Source organism: Urocampus carinirostris, chromosome 9, assembly GCF_059441175.1.
Source record: "Urocampus carinirostris isolate Australia breed hairy pipefish chromosome 9, RoL_Ucar_1.0, whole genome shotgun sequence".
Lineage (NCBI taxonomy): Eukaryota > Metazoa > Chordata > Actinopteri > Syngnathiformes > Syngnathidae > Urocampus > Urocampus carinirostris.
In genome coordinates, this window is record NC_142357.1 from 38557095 (window position 1) to 38576989 (window position 19895).

General features: G+C 38.1%; 1 protein-coding gene across 1 annotated transcript in view; it reads left to right on the plus strand.

Annotated features, from left to right (window-relative positions):
* spock1 (SPARC (osteonectin), cwcv and kazal like domains proteoglycan 1) overlaps positions 1-15827 on the plus strand; it is a 138316-nt gene extending 122489 nt beyond the window's left edge. Inside the window, exons 8-12 of the mRNA XM_088343770.1 lie at positions 5022-5141; positions 6463-6684; positions 8062-8124; positions 11366-11503; positions 13015-15827. Of these exons, the coding sequence (XP_088199896.1) occupies positions 5022-5141; positions 6463-6684; positions 8062-8124; positions 11366-11503; positions 13015-13211 (740 nt within the window). The 3' untranslated portion in view covers positions 13212-15827. The remainder of the gene's footprint in view (positions 1-5021; positions 5142-6462; positions 6685-8061; positions 8125-11365; positions 11504-13014) is intronic.
* Positions 15828-19895: the final 4068 nt, after the last annotated feature.

The following is a 19895-nucleotide window of genomic DNA, read 5'->3' on the forward strand; positions in this document are numbered from 1 at the left end:
CTTAGAACAGGGGTTGGGAAACTTCTTGACCCAAAGAGCCATAATAGCAAAAACTTATTATGGATTATGGATTATGAAGGGATTGTGACCACATGAGTGCAGTTCATATAACGCGGAAATAACTGCAAAATTAGGCTAGGCCCAAAAAAGTGCGCTCTGCCGGTCCCCGCTCTTAGCGATATGGGATTATGAATCGAGTGCGGCTCATTTTGGGCAGATATTATTTCAAAAAAGTGCACCCTGTCGGTCCCTGTTTGCAGCAAAATATGATTCCGCGATAATGGATCCTGGCGGCATGATTGCAGTTCATTTTGGGTGTATACAATGGCAAAAAAAGAACTTCCATTTCCAACAAAAGTGCGCTCTGCCGATCCGCTTGTAATAATATATGATCGGGGATAATGGATCATGGCTGCATGAGTGCAGTTCATTTTAGGCAGATAAAATGGGGAAAATAGGACCCACCAGGCCCAACAAAAGTGCACCCTGCCCGGTCCCTGCTTGTAGCAATATCTAGTTGAGGATAATGGATTGTGGCAGCACGACAGCAGTTCATTTTAGGCAAATATAACGTCAAAAAAGACCCGCTAAGCCCATCAAAAGTGCACCCTGTCAGTCCCTGCTCGCAACAATAAACGATCAGCGATAATAGATCGTGGCCGCGTGATTACACTTCACTTTCGGCGGATGTAATGGTAAATAAAAGAGCTTCCGTTTCCACCAAAGGTGCGCTTTGCTAGTCCCTGTTTGCAGCAATATGGAATCAGTGATAATAGATCATGTCTGAATGGTTACAGTTTATTTAAGGTGGATATGATGTCAAAAAAAGGTTTTCCATTTACACCAAAAGTGCGCTTTGCCGGTCCCCGCTCTTAGCGATATATGATCAGGGATAATGGATCATGGCAGCATAATTGCAATTTTTTTGGATGAAAATAATAGCAAAAGAAGATCTACCTGGCCAGCGATAAACTATCCGGGATAACGGAACGTGGCCAAACAAGTGCATTTCATTTTAGGCAGTGATAATGGCAAAAAAAGACCTGCCAGGCCAAACAAAAGTACACTCTGCCGGATCCTGTCACAGCAATCTACGATCAGCAATAATGGATCACGGCCAAATGAGGGCAGTTCATTTAAGGTGGATATAATGGCAAAAAAGACCTTCCATTTCAGACAAAAGTGCGCTCTGCTGGTCCGCTTGCAATAATATATGATCGGGGATAATGGCTCATGGCCGCATGAGTGCAGTTCATTTTGGGCAGATAAAACGACCAAATAAGAGCCGCCAGGCCCAAGAAAAGTGCACCCTGCCCGGTCCCTGCTTGTAGCAATATCTAATTGAGGATAATGGATTGTGGCAGCATGACAGCAGTTCATTTTAGGCAGATATAATGTCAAAAAATAGGTGGATATAAATAAGGTGGCTATAATGGGAAAAAAGACCTTCCATTTCCACCAAAAGTGCGTTCTGCCGGTCCTCGCTCGCAGTAATAAACAATCCGGGATAATGGATCGTGGCCAAACAAGTGCAGTTCATATAAAGGCAAAAAAACGCCCCACCAGGCCCAACAAAAGGGTGCTCTGCCAGTCCCCGCTTGTACCAGTATGTGACCGGGGCTAATGGAACACGGCCGCATGAGTGCAGTTCACCTTTTGGCGGACAGAATGGGAAAAAAGAACCGTCCCTCCACTTTTTTCCATCCCCATCCATTTATCTGTTCTTCCCCGTCAAAATTACTCACGAAACAGGGTGACGGTGTGCAGTCCTTTCAGAAGCAATTTATCCGGAAAACGAAGCAAGGAGAAATGGGACAGCGTCTCTACTCTTGTCCTAAGTGCCAAAGATGAAAACGTGTGAAGAAGAAGAAGAGGACGAGCTGAGTGGATATCAAAGGCAGCCACACAAGCACTTCTCTTTGAGTGCGAGGAAGGAGATGGGAAAGGAAGCACTCGCGGCAATTTGAGAAAGGAGAGACGGCAAAATCAAAGTGCTACCGAGAGTCTTCGCCGATTTATAAAGCTGAGAAAATGTCGGCCAGACGGGAAATGAAGGAGTGTGGCGCTCGGAATAGGAGATCTTTGTTGAGTGGGGATGTTTCTATTGAAGGGGGAGAAGATGGAGAAAGAAATGACACTTCAGATGAAGTTAGAGGCTGGGTTATTTATGACTTTAAAGGGACAGTGTGTAATATTTGGCCGGTTAATGTTGCTTTAAATGTTGGGTGGGAAACTATTTGGAGTCGGGGGCCACATTGGGTGAAAACATATGGCTGAGGGGCCGAGCCTGGACACCTGACATTTCTTTTTATATTTGTTTTTAAATAGATTCATTTCACTAAAATGGCTCTTTTAAGCACTACATTTTATTTTGTAGTACAATTGTAGTTGCAATTTTTGTATTTGTAGTACTTTTGTAGTATTTCTGCACTCACATTTTTGCATTTCTGTTGACTACTTCAAGTGTTACGTCCGTTTTCTTTGGTAGTATGTTTGTAGTATTTTTCCAGTTTTATATTCTTTTTTTTGGAGTACTTTTGTAGTATTTCTGCTGTCAGAATTTCTTATTTCTGTTGTCTAATTCAAGTGTTACTTCCGTTTTCTTTTGTAGTATGTCTGTAATATTTTTCCAGTACTATATTCTTTTTTTGTATTGGTAGTACTTTTGTAGTATTTCTGCTGTCAGAATTTTTTTATTTCTGTTGTCTAATTTGAGTGTTACTTATGTTTTCTTTTTGTATTATGTTTGTAGTATTTTTGCAGTATTATATATATTTTTTTGTTTTGTGTAGTATTTCTGCTGTCAGACCTTTTGTATTTCTGTTGTCTAATTCGAGTGTTACTTCCGTTTTCTTTTGTAGTATGTTTGTACTGTAGTATTTTTGCAGTATTATATTAATTTTGGTAGTACTTTTGTAGTATTTCTGCTGTCAGATTTTTTATATTTCTGTTCACTAATTCGAGTGTTACTTTATTTGGTAGTATGTTTGTAGTATTTTTCCAGTATTATTTTCTTTTTTTTGTAGTACTTTTGTAGTATTTCTGCTGTCAGAATCTTTGTATTTCTGTTGTCTAATTGGAGTGTTACTTATGTTTTCTTTTTGTAGTATGTTTGTAGTATTTTTTCCAGTATTATATTCTTTTTTGTTGTTGTTGTTTTACTTTTGTAGTATTTCTGCTGTCAAATTTTTGTATTTCTGTTGTCTAATTCGAGTGTTACTTTTGTTCTGTTTTGTAGTATGTTTGTAGTATTTTTAGAGTATTATAAAAAAAAAATTGTTTGTTTTACTTTTGTAGTATTTCTGCTGTCAGAATGTTTTATTTCTGTTGTCTATTTCAAGTGTTACATATGTTTTCTTTTTGTAGTATGTTTGTAGTATTTTGCAGTATTATATTATTTTTCTTTTGTTTTACTTTTGTAGTATTTCTGCTGTCAGAATTTATTTCTGTTGTCTAATTCGAGTATTGCTTTCGTTAATTTTTGTTGTAAATTCGGAATATTTTTGTAGTATTATATTTGAAGTATTTCTGCTGTAATATTTCGGTAATATTTTCATAGTAGAATCTTTGTAGTATTTCTGTAATATTTTTGTATTAGTGGCGTAGTATTTATGTAGTATTATTTTAGTATTTCCATAGTAGAATTATTGTAGTATATCTGTAATATTTTTGTAGTGTAACTTTAGTTGGATTTTTGTATTGTAAAATTACTGTAGTTGTATTTTGTAATATTTCTGTATAAGAATTTCCATAGTAGTATTTATGTTGTATTTCTGGAGTGGTATATCTATAGTATATTTCTAGTATCACTGTAGTTGAATTTTTGTATTGTAAAATGACTGAAGTGGTGTTTTTTGTAATATTTCTGTAGTATTACCATAGTAGTATCTCTGTTGTATTTTTGGTGTGGTATTTCTGTAGCTTTTTTTTTCTATAGCACTATTGTTGTTTTATTTTTGTAGTAAATTTGTAGTATTTCTCCAGTATTCTTTTTACTATTTATGAAGTTTTCTTGTAGTATTTTCATATTAGATTTTTTTTGTAGTATATCTGCAGTATTTTTGTAGTATTTCTATTGTGATGTTTCTGTAGTACTATTTTTGTCTTATTGAAGAAATAAAATGAAAAATGTACACAGAATGTACAAAATATTCTGCTAATGAAGTAAAATATTAATTTGTTGCAGTGTAGTAGAATATAAGTGTAATTTTCACCCAAATTTGTCACGACCGGAACAAGCAGTGGACCCAAATGCGTAACGTTTCACACAAGCTCTATTAAGTCAGGGCGAGAGGAAAAGACAGCGATCTGGTGCTCGCAGGACAAGTGGAACAGGAAGCCCCCGCGGCCAATGACAGATGGCGAGGCGGACAGGCAGGGCCGGAGAGCGAAGCGTGGTCGGGGATCGAAACAAGTCGGGTAGCTGGGACGGGAGAACAAAGCGTGGTTGGGGATAGATATAGGTAACCGGATGGAATCAGGTAGGTTACGGGTAGCCGGGACAGGAGAACGGAGCGTGGATTGGGGATTGATACAGGAAACAGGACTGAATCAGGCAGGATACGAGTAGCCTAGACAGGAGAACGGAGCGTGGATCAGGGATCGGAACAAGTCGGGTAGCTGGGACGGGAGAACGAAGTGTGGTTGGTGATAGATATAGGAAACGGGATGGAATCAGGTAGGTTACGGGTAGCTGGGACAGGAGAATGGAGCGTGGATCGGGAATCGATACAGGAAACAAGACGGAATCAGGCAGGATACGGGTAGCTGAGACAGGAGAACGGAGCGTAGATCGATACAGGAAACAGGGGACGGAATTAAGTAGGATACGGGAACAGGTCGGGATCAAAACGGGAGCCAGAGTCAAAAGTGCTTGCATTGCATGCGCTGAGGTTTGCTGACGGACTGACCAGGAGTGAACGAGAATGTCATGCTTCTGACGTTCTAGGAATGAACGGTAGCCCAAAAATGAACACCCTTAATCATTTTTGTGTATTTTGTGTTTTTTGTGTGTTTTTTAGTGTGTACTGACACACAACTCCGTAGCCTGGCGGCCAGACTCAAAGACTGGTTCGGAGTTCTGCACCAGGACGCCAACCGAGACCTCAAAACCAGCGACGCCGCAGACTCGGCCACCGGACGTGAGTACTTGAGCGGGGGGTCGCATGGTTTTGATCCCCGGGGGAGATCCTCGCCGTGATGAAAGGTCCTCTGTGGACAAATAGGAATGTAGAAAAATACTAGCGTTGGAGCTAGCAAATACTGAGAAGCTTCTGGAAATGACTATACCAGTACTGTATACGTTTTTTTCTGTGAAAACTACCAAATTTAAGTAACAAACATTTTTGTGTTGAAAATGTTGATTTTTAGGAATCTGATGATTGTTCCAACAATTAATCAGTTATATAAGTCTTCCCCCTCCCCAGTCTTTCCACTTTTTATTCCTGCTGTCCTTTTTCTTTTCTACCCTTTCTCAATTTTATTACCCCTCTCTTCTTAAATCTCATCTCATTAGCTACACCGCTTATCCTCAGTAGGGTCGCGGGGGTGCTGGAGCCCATCCCAGCAATCATCGGGCAGTGGGCAGGGGACACCCTGAACTGGTTGCCAGCCAATCGCAGGGCACTCTTCTTAAATGCAGACCATTATTTCTTTGTCCAGTTCCCCCTTTGTCACGGTTTTCTCTTTTCCTTTATTTTTCTCTTTCAACCTTTTTTTGTCTTTTTATTTCTTTATTGTATCATGTTTCCTATTTTCTTTATTATTCTTTTTTATTTTTATTTTTCCTTCTCTTCCTCCCTCTTCTCATTTTTTTCTATTCCTCTTTTCTGTAGTATTTTTTCCCTTTCACCCTTTTTTCTCTTTCTTTCTTTATAAATTCCTGTTTCATATTTTCTTCATTATTCTTTTTTCTAGTTTTTTTCTTTTTTCCTTTTCTTCCTCTTTTTATTTTTTTTTTTGCCCCTGTATTTCTTTTTCTCTTCTTATTTTTCATTTACATATTATTTGTCTTTATTTTCTTATCCTTTTGTCATTTTTCTTTTCTCTTTTACTAGTTTCTTTTTTCCCCCTTTTTCTTGTGTTCTTCATTTTCCCCTCTTTTCGTTTACCCTTTTCTCATCACTTTTTATCCTTTTTTCCCCTGCTTTTCTCTTTCCTCTTTTTTTTCTCATTTTTATCCTTTTTATTACATTTGTCTTTTTGTTTTTTTGTTTTTCCTGTTCTCTTCCTCTTTCTTTCCTTTTTAATTTTCTTCCTTTTTTTCTTTGACTCTTTTCTCCCTTTTCTCCTTCTTCCCCCTTTTCTTCTTTGTCTCCTTTTTCCTTTCCTTCCCCCCTTTTGACGCGATAACATTGTAAAAGAAGCCCTTTTTAAATCTCAAATCTGAATTCCCTTTATCCACTCTGCAATCAATTTTCAATATCGAGCATCTCAGGAGAGCCCCGCGAAATGTCCTTTCAGATTTCGACACGAGCATTCTCCCCATCTGCAAAGACTCCCTCGGTTGGATGTTCAATAAACTGGACATGAATTTTGACCTGCTGCTGGACGAATCCGAGCTCGGCGCCATCTACATGGACAAATACGAGTTGTGCATGAAGCCGCTCTTCAATTCCTGCGACTCCTTCAAGGACGCTAAACTCTCCAACAACGAATGGTGCTACTGCTTCCAAAAGCCCGAGGGTGAGAACGACAACCATTATTCCCGAACGCGGAAGCCAAAAGTCGATGCGGACGATTCGATTCTCGCACGACCGAAGGTAGAAAAATGCTCGGTCCGCGTTTCACCCGATGCTTTTCTTGATTATTGCAAAGCTGGCAAAAACCAATCATCGGACACATTTCTCCTTTCTGCGTCCGAGGCAGAAAACGTGATTTTTGCTTAGACCTTCATTTTTTTCTAAATAATGGTTTCAAGACCAGGTGCAAGCAGAGGTCTGTTGTAAAAATGTCACCAAAAAGCTGCAAATGAAAAGTATACGGATGAGGGAGAGTTTCAGAGCAGACCTTATTGCTTCGTCCCAAAACATGTAAAACAAGATGCAGGGAGAAGTCTTGGCGGGAGAGGGAAAACCGTTTAATTATCTTCGTCAAAGTTCAAAACAGAGTTCTCATTCGTCTAAGAAACCATTTTTTATATCCTCAGACAATATCTCATATTACTTAGCACGTCCCCCTCGTGATGACGCACATGTTTATCTCAAAATGCATGCTACCAGACACAATGTTTTTCCCCAGAATGTTTTCGTCCTCTTTCCCACTGTAGCACCTTATAGTCCGGGGCTGTCACGGTTGCCATGGCGCCCAATTGGCCATGCCCGTGTGTGTCACGATTGCCATGGTGCCCAATTGGCCCGCCCATGTGGCGCCGGCTGCGGCTCGTTGAGAGATTGGCTTTCTGTCTATATTAAGCTCAGCGCTCTCTTGCTTCCTTTGTCAGCCCGTCAAACGAACTTCTGCCCCACAAGACGTGGGTTCTGACTCGGTCCTGTTTTCATGTTGGTATTTCCCGTCCTGTATTGTTCCCATTTATTTTTGTCCTATTTAATTTCGGGTTCCAGTTTTGTTTTTGTCTGTTTTTGTCCTGTTTGTTATTTTATTCCAGTTTTTGTTCCCGTCTAGTTTCTCCTGTTTATTTTCGATATCCTGATTCTTAAACTTTCTTGTCTGTCCCGTCCCGTCCTGTCCGGTATCAACTCGGGCAATCGGAATTGATTTTGTCGGTCTCTGGCTTCCTGTCTTTCTACGCCAGACCGGCTGCCTAACGTGCATGACTCCCCATTTCCCGTAAAATAAAGGCTTATGTGAGAACGTCACGCGATTGGGTCCGGATCGTGTTCTGGTTCTTGGCAGGCACTGTATTATAAGGAGCATGGTCAGCTTTTGAATAAAAATAAAGGCTTTTAGGTGCGCCTTATAGTGGTGAAAATACGCTAATTCATTTTTCTACATACCATGAAACCACGTAACGCTCATCAGTCAGTAATTCCGTTAAAAACATCGAGGCATAAATGAAGAAATCTGCGAAAAATAGCGAATGTACCCTTTTTTGTGTTTTAGGTTTGCCTTGCCAAGCTGAGAAGACCAAGATCCGCAATCCAAGTCGAAGGAAGAGCCTCATTGGTCAGTTTTCTCCACTTTAAAATTGGTATTAAAAGTTTTAGTTCTTTTAGAACAGGGGTGTCAAACTCATTTTAACTCGGGGGCCACATGATAGAACAAACATTCTATCGGGGGCCGGACTAGTAGATTAAAGAGAAAGAATAAGAGAGATAAAGAAATAAGAGAAAGAGGGAGGGAGAAAGAAAGAAGAAGGGGAGAGAGTGAGAGAGCGTGAGAAACAAAAGAGATAAAAAGAGAAGTTGTGAGGGAGGGGGAAACAAAGGGAGAGGAAGAAAGAAGTCCAAAGAGAAATAGAAAGACTGAAGGAGAGAAAAGAGAAAAGAAAGCGCAAAGGGTAGGAAGAAAGAAAGAGAAAAGAGAGAAAAGGAAAAAAGGAAGTTAGAGCAAATGAAGTTAAAAAAAAGACACAGAGAAAGAGACAAAGAGCAACAAAGGAAGAGAGAGAGAGAGAGAGAGAGAGAGAGAGAGAGAGAGAGAGAGAGAGAGAGAGAGAGAGAGAGAGAGAGAGAGAGAGAGAGAGAGAGAGAGAGAGAGAGAGAGAGAGAGAGAGAGAGAAATACAAGTACAGTATCTTTGTGAGAGGAACCTGGCTTTGGCAACATCAAGTTGACATATTTCAACCTGCGGCTTGTTTTTCTCTTGTGCTTCTCTGAGTGTTGTCTCGCGGGCCGGATTCAATCCCTTAGCGGGCCTGATCTGGCCCGCGGGCCGCCTGTTTGACACCTGTGTTTTAGAAAAACCCAAAACTGTTACCGATCACTAAACAACAGTTACTAACTAGTTACTTCCTGCCATAGTGTTTAGAGTATGACTATACATGTTGACAACAACTACAAGGTTCTAAAAACAACTCGGGTTATGAAAAGTACTGGCGTTTTACCAACAACCTTTGAAAAGTACTCAAAAGTATCGAAGTAATCAAATTCACAGAAAAGTAGTCAAGAGTACTAAGAAGAACTCAAACCTATTAAAAGTACAAACAAGGACTAAAAAGTACTAAGAAAAAAACACTAGAATGTACAAAACAGTATACAAAAACTCTAATAATAAACAAAAAATATTGAAAAGTACTAAAAAATACAGTACTGAAAAGTACAAAAAAAATACAAAAAATATTCAAAAGTACTAAGGAGTATTGACATTTTTTAAACTATGAAAATAGTGAATATGTACTAGAAAAAGCTATAAAAAAGTAAAAGTACTAAACAGTGCCAAAAGTTTGTGAAAAAGTACAAAAGGTATTGAAGTTCTAAGGATTATTGAAAACGTACTAAAAGAAAAGCTCTGACAACCATGAATAAGTACTAAAAAATACTAAGGAGTATTGACATTTTTAAAACTATGAAAATACTTAACATGTACTAGAAAAAACTACAAAAAATCTGGAACAATTACTTAACAGTGCCAAAAAATTGTGAAAAAGTACAAAAGGTATTAAGGTATTATTGAAAACGTACTAAAAGAAAAGCTCTGACAATCATGAGTAAGTACTAAAAAAATACTGAAAGTTATGGAAAAGTACAGAAATTACCTGAAAGTACTATGAATTATTGAAACGTTTTTTTAAAAAAAGTTGTGAAAATGCTGAAGATATACTAGGAAAAGCTATAAAAAGTCATGAACAAGTACTAAACATTGCCAAATAGTTACGAAAAAGTACAAAAGGTATTTAAAAGTACTAAGGATTATTGAAAAAAATGAATAAGTACTAAAAAAATACTGAAAGTTATGAAAAAGTACAAAAAATATTCAAAAGTACTAAGGCATATTGACATTTGTTTTCAAAACTATGAAAATACTGAACATTTACTAGGAAAAGCTTTAAAAAAAATCATGAACAAGTACTAAACAGTGCCAAATAGTTACGAAAAAAGGACAAAAGGTATTTAAAAGTACTAAGGATTATTGAAAACATACTAAAAGAAAAGCTCCGACAATCATGAATAAGTACTAAAAAAAATACTGAAGATGAAGAAAAAGTACAAAAATGACCTAAAAGTACTAAGGATTATTGAAAATGTACTAATCGTTTAAAATAGTTCTGAAAATGCTAAATAAATACTAAAAAAAGCAAAAAATAATCATCACATGTATGAAAAAGTACAAAAGGTATTTAAAAGTACTAAACATTATTGAAAAATAACTAAAAGAAAAACTCTGACAATCGTGATTAAGTACTAAAAAAATACTGAAAATTATGAAAAAGTACAAAAGGTATTTAAAAGTACTAAACATTATTAAAAAAAAGTACTAAAAGTAAAACTCTGACAATCATGAATAAGTACTGAAAATTATGAAAAAGTACAGACGTTACCTAAAAGTACAAAGGATTGTGGGAAACAAAATCTAAATTTGTAAAAACGCTGAACATGTACTATTAAAAAATCATTAACAAGTACTAGACAAGTACAAGGGTATTCAAAAGTACTAAGGACTATTGAAAACGTGCTAAAAGAAAAGTCCTGACAATTATGAATAAATACTAAAAAAAATACTAAAAAGTACAAAAATTACCTAAAAATACTAAGGAGTAAGTTTTTTTAGAGTTCTGAAAATGCTGAATAGGTCCTTGAATAATTACTAAAAAAGTGCCAAAAAATTGTGAAAAACTACAAAAGGTTTTTAAAAGTACTAAGTATTATTGAAAACGTACTAAAAGAAAATCCCCGACAATCATGAATGAATACTCAGGAAATACTGAAAATTATGAAAAAGTACAAAAATGACCTAAGTACTAAGGAGTATTGAAAAGCTTTTTTGAAAAAGAGTTCTGAAAATGCCAAATAGGTGCTAAAAAATACTATAAATTTACGAAAAAATACTGAAAAGTAGTTAAAAAGTAGCCCTGCGATTGGCTGGCAACCAGTTCAGGGTGTCCCCTGCCCACTGCCCGATGATTGCTGGGATGGGCTCCAGCACCCCCGCGACCCTACTGAGGATAAGCGGTGTAGCTAATGAGATGAGATGAGACTTAAAAAGTATACAAAAAAATATGCAATTCTACAAAAAAGTACACCTCAAAAAAGTATTGAGGAACTATGCTGAAAAATAATAAAAATTACTTAAAGTATTTTATATTTTATATTATATTTTATAGTCTTTTTTTGTACCGTCCTATCCGTTTCGATATCGGAAATTTCAACTGATATCATTTTTGCCATATGGAAAAAAAAAACAAAAACAAAAAAAAAAACTCAGCCGTAGTATCGTAGTACATACTCATAATATGTACTCCCTTTAGGTTCCTATATACCTCGTTGTACCGAGGAGGGCTACTTTAAAGCCACTCAGTGTCACGGTAGCACCGGACAGTGTTGGTGTGTGGACAAGTACGGGAACGAGATCGCTGGATCCAGAAAACAAGGAAACCCTAATTGCAGTAAGACATGTTTTTTTTTTCACTGTTTCCTTCTCTAGGCACTCGTGTTAGGCACTTGACTGAAGGTTCTGTCTCGCTTGCTAGCCACTTTTGTTACTGTTGGTTTCTCCGGGTTCGTGGTTTGATGTCACTCGCCTTCCATAGCTGCTAAGGTCTCTGACTTCCATGATTCAGGCATTTTGTGCTTCTTTCCACTGTGTCCTTCTCTAGTCACTTAGCTTCAGGTTATTGTCTGCCGTTAGCTGCTGTTCAACAAGCTAGCTTCATCCTTCAGTGCCAATCGTCTTCCACAGCTGGTCACGCAAACAAATCTTGCTAAGGTCTGTGGTTCAGGCATGTTGCGCTCTTTTTTCCACTGTGTCCTTCTCTAGCCATTTGTGTTGACCACTTGGCTACAGGATTTTGGCTCGTGTTAGCGTCTCTATGTAATAAAACTTTCTTGGTTCTTCAGTGTCAATCGCCTCCCACGACTGGTCATGCTAGCGAACATCGCGGAGTTTCGTGATTCAGGCATCTGGAACCTTTTTTATCACCAAATCCTTCTCTAGCCACCCATGTTTGTCACTTGGCAGTTGGCTCTGGCTCGCAGCTAGCCACTAATATATTTTTTGCTGCTCCTGCTTAGTCCTTCAGTTCCACTCAATTTCAACAACGGTTCGTTCAAGCAAATTTCATTAAATCCAGTGATTTAGACATCTTGGCCTTTATTTCCACTGTTTCCTTCTCTGGCCACTCATATTAGCTTTTTGGCTTTGGCTACTGGCTTGCCGCTAACCACTTTTGTTATTGTTAGCTGCTCATACTCTTTCCCTCAGAGTCACTTGCCTTCCAAGGCTGCCCATTTCAAGCGTCTTGTGATTCAGGCATTCGGGTCTTTTTTCAATGTTTTCATTCTCTAGCCACTCATGTTAGGCTTTTGATTGCAAGCGATGGCTTCCTGTTACCATTTATTCTTATTAACTTCTCCTGCTTTGTCCTTCAGTGTCACTCACCTTGCATAGCTGTTCATGCAAGTAAACTTCGCTGCAACTGTCCTCTTTGTTTTTTTCTATCTGTTTCCTTCTCTAGCCACTTATGTTAGCCACTTGTGATTCAGGGCAATATACAAATAAATGTGACTTGACTCAATTTGGCTACAGGTTATGACTTGTTGATATTGTTATTGTTAGTTGTTTCGTGAAAAAAGGGCTAGTTCATCCTTCAGTGTCACTCGCCTTCCACAGCTGCTCTTCCATTTTTTTGTAACTTTTCCCGCTAGCCGCTACAGATAGCTGCTTAGGCTAGCTTTCGTGTTCTGTCGCCGGCTGAAATCTGAAAGAAGGTTTCGGATTTTTTCCCAAGTGGCAACCTCCGGGCTTCCATAGTGTCTTCTTTGAATGCACACGCTTCTCCTCCATTCTAAGCTACAACGACCTCTAGTGTTGAATTGTTACACACTGCCCCTTGAAAATAACAATAATGCATGAAGATGAATTTAAAACATTGACAAACTAATTTGTCTTCTTTTCCAGATGAAGACCAAGAGACATCGGGCGATTTCGGCGGCAGCGGCGGCGGCGCCGTCGTCCTCCTCTCCGATCAAGAAGAAGAAGAAGAAGAACGACCTCCCGTGGACCGTCAGAAGAAGAAGCGAGCTCGCATCCATCCCCGAGACATCGCCGAGGACGACGACGACGAGGGAGACGACGAGATTGGTTACGTCTGGTAGCTCCGCCCCCCCGCGCCCGGGGGACACGCCCAGCACAGATTTCAAGCCATTCCAGCATCTCTCCCCAGCAGACTCCGCCCCTTCATTTGAATGTCTCTCGTCAGAGGACCTCTTTTTTTTCCCTGGGATCTCTGGACATTTTCCAAGTCCTTTTTCTTTTCAAACACAAACTAATAATTATCTTTCCTCAGAAATCGAGAGCAGATATACACTACAGTTCAAAAGTTTGAGGTGCCTTAGGAATGTCATTATTTTCTAAGGAAAAGTACTGGGTTTTTTTTTTTTTCAATTAAGATAACGTGAAACTAATTAAATAATGTTAAAAAGAATAAAAAAAGACAGAGAGTCAATTCCACTCTTTTACAGTAGATGGAGATGATGCCCTGCTCGATCTCTTCTACCTGTTTAGTCATTTGGCGCCTTTGAAACGGACCACATCTCGTAAAGGAGCACCCACCGCAATCCTAACAAAGCTCCCCAGCAGAGGGCACTGTTTTCTTAAGGTCATTTTAGTTAGATTTTTTTGTAAAGTAGGCTTAAACTATTTCCTCAAAGGTGTGTATTTCCAACCAGATGGTATCACGTTTCTCTGTTTCAAATATTGGTACTGCTCAAAGGGGCATTTCTTTCTTCTTTGTCTTTGTTCTACTTAAATAAAACACAGTTTGGTGGGGGAAGGCCCCCCACAGTATAGGAGCACGGCCAGGGAGACGAGCACGGCCGAGTGAGTTCCTCCTCTCCTGGCCCCTCTCCAACTGCATTTGTAAAAAAAAGTCGAAGGCCTGGTAAATCTTTTTAGCGTTAGCCAACTTTTAGAATAGCTCTCCCACATTTTTGGTTTTATTTCCTTTTTTCTGGCCATAATAATGAATCCCAGGAAAATGAGTGATAAGGGGGACCGAAAAGTGGAAAACAGTGATCGAGTCAGAAAACGGAGGCTATTGTGGAATACGAACAGGGTGTACAGGGTGTGTGGTTTAAAAATGTTAAATTTTAATCATTTTACCAGGATATAAAACTTTATTAACTACATATTAAGAGGCTGCACATTTAACCGAAATCTAATCGAGATTGCGATGTGACGTAGGGCGATTGTGTAATCGCAAGACACTGCGTTTTTTTTCCAAGGATTTATATTTACATGTTTGTCCCCCCTCCATATCTGTTATTTGAGTGATGGAGTGTTTGACCAATCAGAATCGTGACAGTTTTAATGGCACCGGACAATCGGAGGCAAGTTTTAACAGTACTAGCCAATAAAGGCAAGGGAAAGATTGCAAGTATAACGCTATGCCACACACCCACCGCAATCTAACAAAGCTCCCCAGCAGAGGGCACTGTTTTCTTAAAGTTAAAGCATGTCTCTATGATTAAGTGCTCTCATAAAAACAAAACTAGCAGCAAAATTGCCCTTTTTGCATCAAAATTGAATGGAATTTGAATTTATTTTAGGATGCGGCTGTATTAAAGCAGTTTTAGCGAGTGATGTACTAGTATACTGTATACGGTACTTGAAGTTCTTTTTCTGGTCATTTTGGTTGTACTATAACTGCTTTAGACTGCTCAAGCATTTCATTAGACACATGTTAGAAGTGGTTTTATTTTTCTAGTTTGGGTCTCAGCTTGTAATTAGGGTTGATTGGTGGGTCCAGAAGTCCAACCTGTCGAAAACCACCGCTTTAGAAAACCGTGATGCTATGATATCAGCACAGCTGAAAACGGTTTAGATGTTAAGCTATAAAACTAACCTTCCTTTGATTTGGTCCAGTATCTGGAGCATCACATTTATGCATGTGATTAAACGTTCAGAATTTGTGAAACGGGACAGTCTAGTCTTGTTCTTAGAAGAGAAAGCTGTTCTGTGCAAGGAATTCCCGAGAATCGGGAGACTACTCCCTTCGGAGAACAGCACAAACGGGATCTGAGCAGAGAAGCTGAGAAGTGGGGGGGGACATTACAATCTCTGGTTTGAGAAATAGATGCCCAACAGGTCAGGGCAGACTATTGAAGAAAAATCTGAAGAAAAGAAAAAGAAAAAAAGCAACAAAAGGTATTCAAATAGGCAAAAGAACACAGATTTTGGACAACATTTTGAAATATAAACGTGTGACCTTTTCATGGAAAATACATTTTTAAGAAACCCCAAACTTTTGAACAATCGTGTAAGACAAAAAAAAAAAACACCCCACCCCCCTCCATGGTAGACCTCGATCCCGCCGTCCGATCCCGAGACGCGGCAAAAGATTGTAAATGAGCGTTTGACCTCGAATGTCCTTGAAAGAGCAGGTAGCAAATGATGTGTCGTCGTTGTCGTTGCATGTTCCTCATCGTGTTGCCGTAAAAGAGAGATCGGAAAAACCCCAACGTCGGGCTGCTACGTTGCTATGTTGATGCTGTCTAGTGTCTTTTATTTTTTATTAAGTTTTTCAGTTTTTTTCCCCAATTTCAAGAGATAAGAAGTTGGACTTTTAAGGTTCTTCTCCTGATCTGGGAGGACTTAAGAGGAGAAGAAGAAGCTGTTCCGCCTCCGGACGCTGTGTCAATCAAGTGAAATTTTTATTTTTATTTGTTTGACGATTGAAGTAAAGTTGCACTTTGGGTGTCTTTTCAATCTTATTTGGCTGTTTCTGTCTGGTAACAAAGGTGGCAACCTCAAACTCTTTTTATAAACAATTTCAGTCACCATCTTTGCTTTGCTTCAATGGACGTTGTGCTGCTCCTTCTGCTATGCGAACTTTGGCCACTTGAGGGCAGTGTAGTACTAACATAGGGAGGTGAAGGTCTATCCCAATTTCTTAGCCTATCTGGCCCATTAAATTGCAAAAATTATATTCATACCACATTAATAGGAAATGGTGTTAGTTTTTTGCTTATTTTACTTAGCAGATGGAAGAAAATATTTCTCATCTTAAGTATTATCTGAAAAATGTATCTGCTACATCAGATACTAATATTCATTTTAATTTACTATATTTTTGAGTACCGGTATTTAAAGTAAGAACAATACAAAAGTGGGAACTACTTAATATTTATAAAATAAATACACTTTAAAAGGAGATCAAATATTTGCTATATTTTACTATTGTTCACAAAAGATGGGTCCTATTTTTACAAGAAATCCTCATAAAATCTGTTACTATTATTTTGCTCCCTAAAAATTAAAGTATCATAGAAAATAGTCAAAACAAATGATAATGAATAAATAATAATTTCGAAAAATGAATTCTATCTTTTTTTTCAAATAATAATTAATTTAAACTCTTTAAATTCCCTTCTTGTACAGACGGGGGACCCAGACGCGTAACGTTTTCACACAAGCTTTATTTTACGGGAATAGCTAGGCGGAAGAAGAAGTGAGACAGAAGACCAGCGCGGAAAAACAGGAACCCAGAGGCAGACAAGATCGATACCAGATGCACGAGCAGATACCGGACAGACGGGATCGATACCGGACAGGTTGAGCTAGACTGGATCGAACCCGGATACTGGAGCAAGATACGGAAAAGGACGAGAGAGGCGGTATCGATACCGGACACTGGAGACTCGAGTCAGATATCAGGCAGGACGAGACAGACGGGATCAATACTGGAGACTGGCGCAAGATATCAGTCAGGATGAGATGGGCGGGATTGATACTGGAGACTGGAGCAAGATATCAGACAGGATGAGACAGACGTGATCGATACCAGATATACGAGCCGATACTGGACAGACGGTATCGATACCAGACAGGACGGGACAGACAGGTTCGATAAGCTGCTGACTCTAGGTTGCACTGTTATAAAATATGATTTGGGATTTAAGGCTTATTTTATTTATTTAAGCGGAAAGTTATTTATTCAGGGGTGTACACAGATGGACACTATTGCAAGAACCAGACTGCACCTGATACTCAGACTGATACCGATAATCGGTATTGATACCTTTCCACATTTAGTATTTACACGATCAGTTGCATCATTATAAAATATTTTAATGGATTTTTGAGTTATTTTAATCATTTAGGTGTAAAGTTATTTATTCAGGGGTGGTAACCGTCACGAATTCTGATATCATCATCGACACTGGTATCGATAAATTTCCACAACTTTTATTTACACTTTAGTTGCATTTTTGAAACATGTTTTGGGGGTTTTTTCGTGGAAAGTTGATTACTCGGGTGTACGACCCCTGATATTGGCACCAATACCGATAACTAGTATCATTAACCATTTAGTATTTGCACTCCGGTTGCATTTTTCTAAAATATAACTATGGATTCTGTAGTTATTTTCTTCATTTCTATGAAAAAGTTCATTATTCAGAGGTGTACACGGACGGAGCCCGTTATGAGTATTGATACTTTACCTGATATCAGCACCGATAATTGGTATCGATACCTTTTCACAACTATTTTTGACATTTTAGTTGCATTTGTATAACATATTTTTGGGGACTTTTAGTTGTTTTCTTACTTTCAGTAGAAAGTTTTTTATTCAGGGGTGTATACGGACACTACCGTTGCAAGTACAGATACTTTACCCGATATTGGCACTAATACTGATAACTAGTATAATTTACTCTCAACATTTAGTATTTACACTCCAGTTGCATTGTCTTAGATTTGAGTTTGTATTTTTTGAGTTTTTTTTTTTTTTTTTTTTTTTTCATTTCTGGGGAAAGTTAATTATTCAGGGGTGGTCACGGACGGATACCATTGCAGTTACTGATACCGCACCTTATCCAAAAACCGATAACTGGTATCGATATCTTTCTACATCTAGTAATAACACTCTAGTTGCATTGTTACAGAATATCATTTGGGATTTTTGGTTATTTTTTTCATTTCAATGCAAAGTTGATGATTTTAGGGGTGATTACAAGTACCGATACTGCACCTGATATCACCCTTAACTAGTATTGATACACTATAGTTGCATTGTTATAAGAAATATTGAGTATTTTTGGTTCGTCTTCATTTCAGTAAAAAGTCGATGATCAGAGGTGTACAAGGACAGACACCATTGCAAGTATCAATAATAAGCCAGATATCATCACCGATACCGGTATCAATACCTTTTCACATCTAGTATTTGCTCTCCAATTGGATTTTTAAATATTAGTTTGTATTTTGAGGTTATTTTCTTCATATCAGTGGCGAGTTGAATATTCAGGCGTGTACAAGGACGGACACCATTGCATCTGATGTGAGCGCTGATAACTGGTATCGATACCATTCCACAGCTGGTATTTTTACTCCATTTGCTTTGTTATAAATTAATATTTTGGGTTTTTAATTTTAAGTTATTTCCTTCGTTTGAGCAGAAAGTTCATTCAGGGGTGTACATAGACGGACCCCCGTTTTTCAACTGCAACTCATGACCACTCTTGGGGAGAGCAATTAGCGAGGTGGCGGAATTCCATTAAAGGTTGGCTACAGCAAAGTAATTTCCACCCACTGAGTAATGAGCAAGGATGATCCCCACTAATCTCTCGGACCCCCACTTGGACCCTACTAGGGCTCCTTTTTACGCAAGGCGACCTCAATGGAAAAAAAGCTTCTACACCTATAATTGTACTTTTTGTTATCTAATTTTATTATTTGCCAATGCTTTTGTTGCCATTTTGCAAACAGGGAGCTCACATTTTTGCCCAATTGTTCATAAAAGTCATTCAGGCGACGCTAATAGGGCCATCTGAAAAACTGAGGGACAACAGTGTCCTCTAACGGCGGCGGGTATTATTTCTTTTTTCCGGTGTAAATGACAGGAATTTAATTATTCATATCTGAACAGGGTTGGGTAGGGTTACTTTAACTTGATTACTTTTGGATGACTCCAATACCAAATATGCTAATAAAAGACAAAAGAAACTAAATATGAATAAATTGATGACTCACAACACGCGGTAAGCTTTCTCTCCTGGCTTTGATCTCCAGCAAAACTAACATAAAATGTGACAAAAAGAAAATGAAAATAAATCCAAACAGCTTGCCAACATCATTTTTGCCGTTCCATGTATTCCGTTACTCTCCAAGCCTGCACAAAATTTAGTCATTTTATTCATATTTAGTTTCTTTTGTCTTTTATTAGCATATTTGGTATTGGAGTAATCCAAAGGTAATTGAAAGTAATCAAGTTAAAGTAACCCTACCCAACCCTGTATCTGAGTGACAAAAATCAAAATGTAAAATAAAATGTTCATAATTTAGGAAGGAAATAAAACATAAACCGATGAAATAGCAATGATAAATATAATCTTTGTATCAGAGTACGGTAATACTATATTACAAAATACTTGTACAGAATTATTTACTCAAGAATGCTGCAGTAATATAACAAAAATACTAAACAAATATGACAAAATACTACTAATGAAATTCTACAAAAATACTACTAAAGTACTGCTCTGGGAATACATCAATTATACTTCCTCTACCTCTGTCTCTCCTTTTCTCTTTTGTTCTCTCTTTCACTCTCTCTGTTTCTCTTTCTCACTTTATCTCTTCTCTCTTGATAGATGTATTGGGAAGAACGTTCATTAAAACCTCTAATTCGATAGGTATACACAATACATAATTAGTTTGTTTATAAATAATCATATTAGTTTTATAATAGGTATGTAAATCAAAACACCCAATAAGAAAGTGTGGATACTATTTTTAACAGCAATTTCATGTCACAAAACTTTTTTGATGATGCACAA